This window comes from Petaurus breviceps, unplaced genomic scaffold (assembly GCF_028583685.1).
Source record: "Petaurus breviceps papuanus isolate PSGF00001 unplaced genomic scaffold, PetGlider_PUasm1.0 98, whole genome shotgun sequence".
In the NCBI taxonomy this organism is placed as follows: domain Eukaryota; kingdom Metazoa; phylum Chordata; class Mammalia; order Diprotodontia; family Petauridae; genus Petaurus; species Petaurus breviceps.
Window position 1 is genome coordinate 45,228,197 of NW_027187460.1, and position 13,006 is coordinate 45,241,202.

At 33.6% G+C, this 13,006-nt stretch overlaps 1 protein-coding gene across 1 annotated transcript in view; it reads left to right on the forward strand.

The window, feature by feature from the left end:
* The window catches only part of CSMD3 (CUB and Sushi multiple domains 3), a 795,885-nt gene that overhangs the window by 238,755 nt on the left and 544,124 nt on the right, over window positions 1–13,006 (forward strand). The window contains exons 6-8 of the mRNA XM_069081309.1: window positions 760–942; window positions 3,288–3,614; window positions 8,412–8,606. Of these exons, the coding sequence (XP_068937410.1) occupies window positions 760–942; window positions 3,288–3,614; window positions 8,412–8,606 (705 nt within the window). The remainder of the gene's footprint in view (window positions 1–759; window positions 943–3,287; window positions 3,615–8,411; window positions 8,607–13,006) is intronic.

The following is a 13,006-nucleotide window of genomic DNA, read 5'->3' on the forward strand; positions in this document are numbered from 1 at the left end:
GCTAGAAGACTAATGAAACATATTTTAATAGACTTTTAAGGGGAAAAATGCTTTTTTCCCAATATATTTCCATTCTTTTAATAATCCATTATGTTTTAGTCCCAATGCCAAACTAAGTGCTTAAATACCATTTATTAATTATATAAATACAGACAATTATATAATAAAATAGCAATAATATTCACTATTAATTTAAAACTTGGCATTTTATAAAGCCCTTTGCATACTTTATCTCTTTGGGTCTTCAAGAGAACCCTGTGAGGTATAGGTACTTTAAATATTGTTATCTCCCTTTTACAGATGAGGAAAGAGGCCCATAAAAGTTAAAAACTTTCATAACTTTTAACATTGTAGGCAGGGTTTGAACTCAGGTCAAAGTTCTTTTTGGTAAACCATGGAGGAGGAGGAGGAAGAAGAGGAGAAGGAGAAGAAAGGAGAGGAGAAGGAGGAGGAGGAAGAAGAATTCTAACTTCTGGTCCTCTCTCTACCATATCAACCCCTCATTTTCTTATCTATAAAGGAAGGTTTTTTTTTTAATATTCTAGGAATAATGTTCCATGACTGTGGTTAAAATCAGTGTATAGAGAATTAAAGATTAGTCAAAATATGGATCTATTTCCTATTTTACTAGCATCTCTGGAGCAAAGGACACACTTGGAAACCTGTATTATCAAACTAAGAATATATATATATGTATATATATATATATATAATATAGTTCATCTTTAGTAAGGTAATTCTTCACTTTTATTCCCATAGAAATTGAAAAAGAGAGCTGTGGAGATCCTGGAACACCACTGTATGGAATTCGAGAAGGAGATGGATTTTCTAACAGAGATGTTTTAAGATTTGAATGTCAGTTTGGATTTGAGCTTATTGGAGAGAAATCAATTATTTGTCAAGAAAATAACCAGTGGTCTGCAAACATACCAATTTGTATCTGTAAGTACAGTGTGTGTTACGGTATGCTTACCTGGAGTTGTTCATGGTGAAATACACTTACAAGAATTATGGTAGAATTTAGAGGGGGGAGCAGTAAACTAATATTCTTACGACGCTGTCTTTCTATCACAAAATACATTTCATTGCTGCTTAAAATAAACTTTATCTTCCTCTTCTAATTGTTAAAATGATAATCTAATAGGACTAAATTATTAAAATGGACGTTCCATCCATCATTCATAAATTATATTTTATAAATGTCTACGTTTTGTCATGTAATATATACATTTATATGGTAATTTGTAGAAGGTGGTTTATTTCATCAGGTTAGTAGATGCTGAGTTGCAATCAAGAGTATTTAAATTATTTAAAGATCTTTTCCTATGTATAATGCATTAGCTTATTTTTGCTCTTAAATGCTTACTCACCCACAGTGTTATATATTTCATTTAGCGGCCTCTTATTTATGTTGTGCATAATGAACTGTGCCAAGGCCCTAATATACAATGTTCATGAGTTAAAAGTATATTTCTCCAAATGCATATCCTAAAACATTATGGTGTAACTACACTAAAAATTTAATTGCCATTATCTATTGATCTATCTCCATTTTGAATAAAATTGTATCTTAATCAGCCAACCAATGAAAATGAAAGACTATGGCAGTGATATTGAACATAAAGATAAGTATTATTATATATGTATGCTGTGACCAGTTGAGTTCATGAAATGATAATACATGAGCTAGAAAAGATAAAACCATTATAATAGTATGAGTAATCACATATCATAAGCCTTTACCTGTATTTTTGTTCGTCAACACCCAGATTACTTCAAGACCTGCAATTATAGGACACTTTATAGGACATTTTATGAGAAAATTGTGTTATACCTTTTTCTGGTTTAGATATTTTTGAATTAAAAAGACGTATTTTAATTTAGTACTGTTAATGTACCTTATTACATGCCCAGAGGTCCAACAGTTTAATGTATGATAGAAATCAATACAATCAAGCATATTAAACCTGTTCTGGTGAACAACCAAAGAGAGAAATCATATGACCCTTACAGTTCCTAAGGTGTCAGAAGACTGTTAGTGGTTTCTATTTTCTTATCCTAGTCATATGTTACAATAGTTACTAGAGCTATTGGACAGTGGTAAGATAATAGGAAATTTTAGAAATCTGTTGATAGTAGCATTTTTTCTCAAATTATACACAAACAATATTTTCTTTTTCACTCTCCATCCCCACTCTTACCATTTCTTCCTTAAGCCTAGAGAAGTCTATTTACAGCCTTACTTAAATTAGACTTCCTGTTTAAGTGTTGATTAGACACCCTGAACAAGGTTGCCTTATGAAAAATTAGTTATGATGAGAGAAAAAAATGAGATCTTGACTCCTTCCATGCTAAGTCTCTAAGAACACCTTACAGATTTAGTTCTATTATAGTGCAGTTTCATAAATTGGGGCAGGAGTTTCTTAGAAACTAAAAGCTTAGCTTGAGGCTAACACTTCCACCCATCTTGTATTATTCACATAGCCACCATTGATCACTATTATAATGGTACTGTATCTCCATAAAGATTTTTTTTTCTACTACAGGTGTGTAATCGCATCCTTGGCGAAAATCAAACTTATATCATTTGTTTGTTTATTGCTTTTTTCCTCCACCAGACTAAGGAATCCCTAATTATCTAAACCTTTTCAAATAGTGCCTATTTTTCAGACTCATCATGTTGATTTTTTACTGCTCTCTTCAGGTTCTTCTATAAAATTCTTCATACTTAAAAAGTGCAGGACCTAAAACTGTGCACAAAAATCTAATAAGTACATTTGTAATTATTATTTTTGAACAGGATTTGTGATTCCATCCATATGTTGAGCTCCCCATGGGGGAAAACTTGGTACAGATTGAGATTTCCCAGCTCATAACACTAAGAGTTTAAATGACTTGTCCATGGTCACACAGATTATATCTGAGGCAAGAGTTGAATCTAGGTCATCAAGAGTCCCTGGTTGGCCTCATGTTAACTATACTCAGCTGCTTCTCAAAAAGAATATAATCAATTCTACCTATAAGGAGTGACTTATTTTGTAGTTCTTTATATATCCCAGTTATACCTTTGTTGTTTAGCTTTTTAATCAGATATCTTAATGTATAATTTGGGCATGCAATCCTTTTGAAATAATGGTTCCTTTGAATATTGGATGTTAATTGACTGAGAGAGCAACCATTTACAGTAATCTTGGGGACAGATTGAAAGAAGAAGCAGGTAAAGCTTTTGAAAATGCATATTACTCTAATGTATGTATGTATGTTTATTTTGTTTTTGTTTTTGATAGTTCCTTGCCTGTCTAACTTTACTGCACCTATGGGGACAGTTCTTTCTCCTGATTACCCAGAAGGATATGGAAATAATTTAAATTGTATCTGGACAATCATCTCAGACCCTGGGAGTCGGATACATCTTTCGTTTAATGACTTTGATTTGGAATCTCAGTTTGATTTCCTTGCTGTTAAAGATGGCGATTCTCCAGACTCTCCAATCCTTGGAACATTTACTGGTGCTGAGGTTCCCTCTCATCTCACTAGCAATAGTCATATTCTGCGCCTAGAATTTCAAGCAGATCACTCGATGTCGGGCCGAGGCTTTAATATAACATATAATAGTAAGTCATTTTTAGTATTAAATGAAATTATACATCGTTAAAGTGGGAAAAGATCCTAATCTAATCAAGTCCACCCCTCATTTAACACATGAGGACTCTAAGGCCTAAAGAGTTGCCTAAGGTGACAGAAGTAACATAGATCATACTAGAAATCTAATCTCTTGGCACTTAGCCTAGTGCTCTATCAGTTATTTTTGTGTCCAGGGCAAGTACCACAAAATATCTGTGGCAAAGTATAGCGGCAACCACACTGGCATACCCAGGATGGCTGCTAGCACAGGTTCTTAGATCTGCTTTACTAGGAAAGACAGCTGTTTAAGGGGTCAACAATCTTTTTCAATTACATTCACTAGTTCAGGGGAAGAGTTAGCACCCATAACTTCAGAGAAAATACAAACAGAGAAAATACAAGCAGAGAATGAAAGACCAGCAGACAGGGCTCTGACTACCTGAATCAAAGCAGTATTGCTATATACTTTATATACATTCCTGGATGAAGAGAGCCTTTATATTTGAGCAGTTGGGGATCTCTGAACATACAGCTACTCAGAATCTTGACCAGAGAATCTTAGATCCTTCTTATAAGTGATCTCCCAAAGCAAAATGCCAACTAAGAATATATATGCACTTCTCAGAACCAGAAGGCATCACAACCCTTCATCTCAATGCCTAATTAAAAAATTAGCAAAAAGTGTGAAAGCCTTCCTATAAGCAAGCTTCTCTTAATAAGCTTCACAGAAGGCCTATTAGTTTACCTGGAAGATCTTAAATCCTATTAACATTACAAAAAGAGAAATTCACATAAGGGAGAGCACAAGCCTCTATAGTAGAAGAGATCTCACATGCTACTGTGTTGGAGAAAAACAGATATGGCAGAACACTCTAAAGACTTGGTTGAAGGGGATACAGGGGAGGAAAAAAAAAGGGGAGGTTGGGGAGGAGCTTACCTAGGGTTCAAAGGAAACGACCTATAGTCTTACTAACTAGATGCTAACTTCATTTGTTTTCATGTGTTTCTAAATACCCTCTAAATTTGAATTTCCTAGAGCAAAGTACTATTTGCTACAATCTAATTGAGTCTTCTTTCGACTACTGACTGTTCTTGCTTTATATAAATTTGCATTTCAAATTCAATTTTACCTAAAGAATTTTTTAAATTATGAAAAATATTTCAAAACGATGTCTTGTCAATTGACGCAGTTGTTATCCCTTGTGAATTCAAGTTTTCACACAATTTTGCCTTTCTTTCAAGAGAAATACCTGTTTAAAATTTTACTAGGTCGTGTTTTTTTTTTAATCTGATTTAGATGGCAAAAATACCTTATTGTATAGAATACATCAACCAGATTGGATAATTCAGCTTATTGTTCTTTTGTAGATTTGACATTTTTTAAGGGGAGGTCATATTCTTTCTGTGTTTCAGATACAAATTTATATTTCCATCTCAGGAATATATTGGGGCAATAGAAAATTAGGTATAATGTGAAATGGAAAGAATCCATGAATAGATTTAAATATATATATATATATATATATATACATAAGTGATGCTTCTGTGTGCAGTGGTTCTATTAAAAGTCTTGAAATGTGGGATATGAAGGAACTTTTCATTTTTTTTCCTTGAAATGACTTAGCTTCATTAGTTATCAGCCAGCTAGATGATTTAATAATATATTGTCATATGACAACAGGATTAAAGGTCTTATAATGGTCCTTTTAAAATAAAAAAAAAAATTTTTTCCCTGATGCCTTTTTTTTCCCCTGATGCCCAGGTTAGACAGTTAATAGCAATATGCGTGTGTAGTCTTTTCAAAGTGGCACTGGTGATGAATACTGTCAGTAATAAATTGTTCAAGTGTAATTGCACTTCATTAAAATGAAATCAATTGTGAATTGTGCCACGGCAGTATACTTTATAAATCTGTTGCCTTGCCTTGGGAGATTTGGATACCTTTTATACATATTTGAGTAAGTCTATATAATTTTTTTATAAAAGTACTTCATTTTTAATTTTCATGTTTATTGTGCCTTTAGGATTGTCATATAACTTTATATTTTTCATGTCGTGCTTTGGTGAAAAGTATATACAATTATTCAGTGCAGGCACCTACACTGAATATTGTGAGGATGACTATGTATAATGTCAGTCAAATATGACTTTCACTTATTTAATGAAATTTAAACTTAGATTAAACCATTCATCTAAAATAAAAGACTGGCAGGATACTCCCCCATATACTGTAAAATATATATTCATATGACAGTAAAACTGAACTGTGAGCAATATGCAATGCTATATAGTTACCTTAAGCATTTTCTACAGTCTGTGATCCAAGTTATCTTCTTCACTACAATAATTTTTAATAAATATTTATCATTTTTATTAGACACATAAAGTGATGGTAGCTTTGACGTATATGACTGTAGCGGCAAACACCCCAGTGTCCCCAGGGTGCCTGCTCACATAGGTTCTTGGATCTGCTTTGTTAAAGGAAAGCAACTCAAAATGGGTTAACAAGCTTACTTTAATCAGTCAGACATATATCGTTTACCTTGTTCAGGAGAAAAGGTCAGCACCCTGAACCTCAAAGTATACAGGCATAATTATCAAGACAGAAACATCAAGTAGACAGATTTCCAAACTGTCCAACCATTACATCCATACCCAGTCAACATCTGGGTTTCCACATTCTGGGTTTTTCAACGCCGGGGGACTCTCAACAACGGCTTCCCAGAATTCAGATCAAATTACAGAACACTTCTCAAAGTGAGTCCCAAAACAAAGCTACACATCAGGGCTTATATAGCCTTCTCCTGGTTCAGAGAATGTAACAACCTTATTGACTCACTGGCCAATCAAGAAGTATCTACTGAAAAACAAGCCTCCCTCCCCAGGCTTCAGGTGCACTTTAGCCTAGGGGCAGGGAAGATCTTTAAATCTGCATTTCCATTACAATGACCATATATAAATGTGTGTATCACACACACACACACACACACACACACACACACACACTCTCCCAGGCACTGTGCTAAACCTTTGAGTTAAAAAGAAAAGTAAAAGCTGTCCTTGCCCTCAAAGAACTTATATTCTAATGGAGGAGAGAACATGTAAATAATTCTATATATACAAAATGCAGAGAAAATAAAGGATAGGTAATGTCAAAGGGAAGGCTTTTAACAGTGGCCTTGTGTTTGAGAGTCCACCCACACCTGAAGTGGAAGTCTGACTACTCTAGAGCAGTGGTATTCCTGTGGACCACATATTGATTTACTTTAAAAATATAATACTATCTATGTTTTATTGTATTATTATTATTAATTTTGTTCAATATTTTTCAATTACATTTTAATCTGGTTCTGACCACATTTGGGCGTGTTGTAGGCCATATGTTGCCCACTGGCTAATCTTTGCTCTAGGGAGCAGGGATTTGTAAGTTGCAGTTCAAGAACTTTTCTTCTAATTATTTGATATCTTTATTCTAGGATAATCAGTTTTCTTTATAATCATTTCTTTCATGTTATGGATTTAAAATTATTACTCTGAGGAGTCCTTAGGTTTCAGACTGCTAAGGGATCCATGACAAAAAAAGTTTTAAGAACCCTTGCTATAAAGGGTACCAATGAAAATGTTTATAGACACAGAGTAATGAGCCCCTGAAATGGATAATTACATAGAAATTCACTCTTTCATAACACTTTAGTGAAATTGCTTTTTAAAATTTTTAGAGTTTTTATCACATCAAATAAGTTTATATGCAGGTCATAGTTCTATTTTCCCATAGAAAATGAAAAGCTATGTGTTAAAACCCACAAAATTGATCTACTACTGCCAGTTGTGTTGAGTTCTGAAGGGGATGCATGAAGAAAAAAAAATTAATGCCAAAAAACCAAACCAAAAAACCTCAAAAGAAACCATAACAACAAAAAAACCCAAAACAAAGCCAACCTCACTTCAAGAACCAAAGAAATGTGTCAAAATAATTTCAAACAACAAAAATATATATGCATATATGTGTGCATATATACATACATACATATCCATATACACATATACATGCACATACATACATTCAGCGCCTTCAAAAGAAATCATGGTCATTAAGAACAAAATTCTCTAGTAAGATGCAATTAGGAAACTGGAATTAGATCCCCATACACAATTACTTGAAAATTACCTTTAAAATGTTAAGTTATTTAGGAAAAAGATGGCATTCAATTTATTATCAGATCTACTATTCAATGACTTGATTATGGTTCCCAAATATCATGCATGTGCCCAGACAGCTGAAAGTTGTTGACATATGCATTGAATGCCATACTGCTTAGGAAGCAAAAAGCAGCTTCCAGTGTGCTTCCCTCCCTCCTTCACACTCATACTCGAAGCCCTTGAGGGCCATGCAGATGGATTGTGATGGTACAGAGAAACGTCACCTTAATATAAGACTGTTTACCCACTGTCACAGTCTACCAGAATCCCTTCAGAGTAAAACACATGACATGACCGAAAAATGAACTCGATTCAATTTGGTTTAAATGCCAGTGTTTTAAAGAAACTCCCTGACATTTCAGTTACAAATAATTGTTTTTTTCCCCCTCCCACATATCAATTACCTGACAAGAATGAAATTAGAAACCTAAAATAGAAATTCAAGAAAAAATAGAAATCAGTCAGGCTAAAAATTACAGAAGCTATGGTGTACTCATGTTTTTTTCTCCAGAAAAGCCTATATCATTATCTACATGTCTGTCATGGGTGTTGTGACTCTTTTTCTTCTTCTTTTTTTTGTGTTAAAGCATTTGGACACAATGAATGTCCTGATCCTGGAATACCAATAAATGCACGCCGCTTTGGAGACAACTTTCAATTAGGAAGTTCAATATCAGTTATTTGTGAAGAAGGATTTATTAAAACACAAGGAACAGAAACAATCACTTGCATACTTATGGATGGCAAAGTAATGTGGAGTGGACCAATTCCCAGATGTGGAGGTAAGCCCCTATATGTGTGTGTTTGTATGTATGTACAAGTATATACCTGATATATATTTTGTGTATCTCTTTCGTAATCACAAATAAAAGCAGACAGCACCATTATTAAGAAGATTAAAAATGCATAAACATCAACAAAAGTTTGGAAACTTCATCAAAGATATTTTTAGAGACCAGGGGAAATAGAACATTGAGGATAAGATGAAGTCTGTGAGTTCAAGGAACTTACATTTTAGGAGAGAGATGAAACATCAATATATGGAACTATAATAAACAATACTGTGTGATAAGTATATTAGAGAACTACAAAGCAGTCTGATGTGAGGTTGGGGAGGGGGTGTCGTTACCAACCAGGTAAAAACCTATTATTAATTAACTAACTACATATACATACATAGAGTTATATATGCACATATATACATATATAATTTCTCTCTATATGTACAGCTAGCTAGATATATAACCATATTCTTAAATATGCATGTTATATGGAATATGTATATAGAATTCTATTTAATATGCCATTTAAAATATATAATATATTCAAGCTCAATAACATTTAATATTTTATGTAAAAAATTCAAACTTTTATCAGATTTTGAAAGGGCAGTACTCATAAAGAACATCCTAATAAGTTATAAATATGGATGACATGCAGAAACATTTCAGTGATTTTGGGTTCATTTTCCATTTTTCTTGGTAATTTATTTTCTTGGAATATGAACATTAATTACAAAACAAGGTTAAGCTATTAGTTGTGAATAGTAAAATGAGAATTTGTCCAACATTTTAAAATCAAAATAGAAATATATTTCAAAAGTATGAAATATGTTCTTTCTCTGAAAAGTTTTCAAGTGAATAGTCTTTTTTATCTTTTCCTACTGTACAAATATTCATCCATAAATCTATATTTTAGAAGTGATCACAATATTATCTGTTATAGGTTTGTATGTTTTTATAGAACACATGAATCTAAATTTTAAAATTCCTATTTTATTAATTTTCATAAAAGCTATATCTCTTTGCAAAGTATGACTATATACTTACATATATCTAATATGAGAGATTACTTAAGTTAGGTATTATATATCATATATGTTATATGTAGATAGATATGTGAATCTACACACATGCATATATTCAAATACTCAATTGGAACTGTGATCTCAATGATTCTAGAGTTTCCTCCAAAGTTCAGAACCTGTCTATGCCTTACAGTCCTCTGTGACTTTTCCATATTCTCCCAAAAGCTTAACAAAAAGAGTACACCCAACAAGTTGAAGGTCTTCCTCCTTTCTCACAGCACCATGAAGATATCTGTGGAATACACTGTCTATGCATCATCCCTCATATGACTTCTTTCAAGTATGGAGAGAATTTCCAGATGAGATTTTATAATTTCTATCACCATTCTTATGCCATAGCATAGGAATTGTGGTAAGCATGATATAACCTTACTCAGAAATTTTAGTTTTCTACTCAGAATATACCTTGCTCACCATTTCCACTCCCATACTTACCCTCTTGGGGAGGGCAAATACCAAACAAGTTGGCAACCTTAAATTTTAAATGTTTAAAAAAGAAATAATTTTTAAAATTACAGTGGTAGAGAGAGGGAGAGAAGCTTTTTTGCAACAATTAAAAAAATTAGTAATTATGTCTGTTTTGACCACTCATTTCAAATTAATATTTCTTCATTTATATAATGACTCTTATTCTCATTGGAGTTATTGGTACATTGACAGATACAATTAACTAATTTGCTGATCATTGATGACAGTTAGCTTTTTTCACATAAATAATCCTACACATGAGCAATTATTCACATATATTCTACTACATTCTTTTCCTTTATTAAATCAATATGATGAATAAGAGTTCATTCCAAGTAAAGCAGGATTGGTGTTCCTTTAATTGCTAATCCATTAAGTATGTTGCAAATGGTAAAGGAGAAAATATCTCAGACCTGAGTAGTCCTTGCTATTGTTATCTTTGTTATTACTGTTGTTATTGCTGAAATGGGAGTACTGTCATCTTGGACCAGATATGTTTTGGGATATGATTACTCTAATTTAGTTAAGTGCTTACTATGTTTCAAGCACTATGCTAAGTGCTGATGATAGAAAGACAAAATGAAGGTTTCTGCCTTTTTAAGAGGCTCAAACTCTAATTAGAGAAAACATATAAATAATTATGTAAATATGATATACATGATACAAATGGAAAACAATCTCAGAGTAATGCCCCTTGCTGGGGGTAGAAGGGTGAGAGGCAGGGAGAGCTCTTCTGTGAAAGGTAGAACTTGAGCTGAATCTTGAAGGAAGCAGATAGAGCTAGGAGATGGAGTCAAGGAGGAAGAGCATTCCAGTAGTATGCTGAAAGGCACACAGGAAGACATTCATGTTAAGAAAATCAAATAAGTCAGTATAGCAATGGGTATTGTTTTTCACTCATTTCAGTCATGCCTCACCCTTTCTGATCCCATGTGGGGTTTTCTTTGCAAAGATACTGCATTGATTTGCCATTTCCTTCTCCATCTCATTTTACAGATGAGGAAACTAATGCAAACAGGGTTAAGTGACTTGCCAAGGTTCTCATAACTACAGAGACCAGATTTGAACTTAGGTCTTCTTGACTTCAGTGTTGACACTCGACACTGCCCCAGCTAATTGCTCATAGAGTGGATAGAAGAGAGTAATGTGTGAGAAGCCTGGAAAAGTAAGAGAGATCAAATAGTAAATAGCATTGAAGGCCACATAGATATTTCTACATTTGATCCTGAAATTTAATTAGTCAGGAGTGGGAAGGTAGGGAGATGAGTACAAGTATTATAATTCTGGTTTGTAATTGCAAATGAGAGAACAGATATTCAAGAGAGATAAAATTATCTTGCCTATGACTATACAACTAGTAAATGTCAAAACTGGCATTTGATGCCTATTCTCCTGATTCTAGGTCAGAAGGAAAATTTTGGCCAAAATAAAAGGTGTCTGTTAAACGAATTAAGAGGCTATGTTGATAATACCATATTAATATATTCCTTATTTTGAAGATTCACAATAGTGCAATATGGGCCATGCTTTTGCCACTCTTCTTTCTTATCACTAAATCTTATCTTTTACTGAGAATGAAAATAAAGGCCAATGGATATTATAAATAAGTCTCCCCAGAATCTCTTTGCCATCTAGACCAGGTTACCCTTGCTAAATGATGATTTATTTGCTATCTTGTTTCTTTATGGAAAACCAGAACAGAGCATATAATGTGAAATCCCTAATGAACCATCTTTGGAAGCAGGGCTGTTGCTGAATGCCTGATGAACATTTCCCCTGAAGATAAGGGGTTTTCTCTTGAATCCTAATTAGACTGGAAGAATGGGAAGCCATTATAATTCTCAAAAATTAAATGATCTTTGGAGAGCATTCTTTTTACTGATGTGTTGAGAAGCAATCAGATCAGAATGCCAGAATTTATTTACTACTCCAAGAGAAAGTGTGTGTGTGTGTGTGTATGTACTCTGCACAATCATATGTATTTATCTTTTAGAAAATGGATTAACCTGTTACTTGCATCAGTTAGTCATAATAACATTTTAGGTTTCCCCAGGAATTTTCTAATAGGGATATTTCTATTTGGCAACTAACTAAAAGGGTGTTGCTGCTTAATCCTAGTAGTACTTTGCCTGCATACAGAGCTGACTTCTTGAGTTTCTTTCTTTCTCTGTTTACCTGGATATACCTGGCCTGTATATCCCAGATTTTCTCTGACCTCTAAGTAAGTCTGTGATAACTTTATGAAGACTTTATTTTTTTCAAGACTATTATAACAATGAAGTGAAAATAAAATTTACCTTTGCCTAATAATTCCCTGAGAAAGATTCTAGATTTTACATTCCTATTCCACACTAAGGCCATATGCCTGGGGTTTGAATATGTAGCTTACAACTCTACTTTATTTATTTTGGTCTTTTTGGAGGGCAATTGGGGTTAAGTAACTTGTCCAAGGTTAGTTTTTTTTGTGTAGGTGTTAAGTGTCTGAGGCCAGAACCAAACTCCGGTCCTCCTGACTCCAGGCCCGGTGCTTCACTCACTGCACCACCTAGCCATCCCACAACTCTACTTGAATATCAGTGAATGCCAAAACAAACTCTGCTGGTAAATATCAGAACCACCTTATGAATACCCAAGTTCCTCTCTCAGAAGTCATAGAATTACTTCTAAAGAACTCTATGTTGTCTTTAGCAAATCAAGTCAATAAGCATTTATTAAAGAACCTACTGTATTCCAAGCACTGTGCTAAATGTTAAGGATACAAAATAAAGTCAAAAGACAAACGTTACTTTCAAGGAGTATCACAGTTTTCAGCATTATAATCCAACTGGACATGTGCTCTCAGAAATT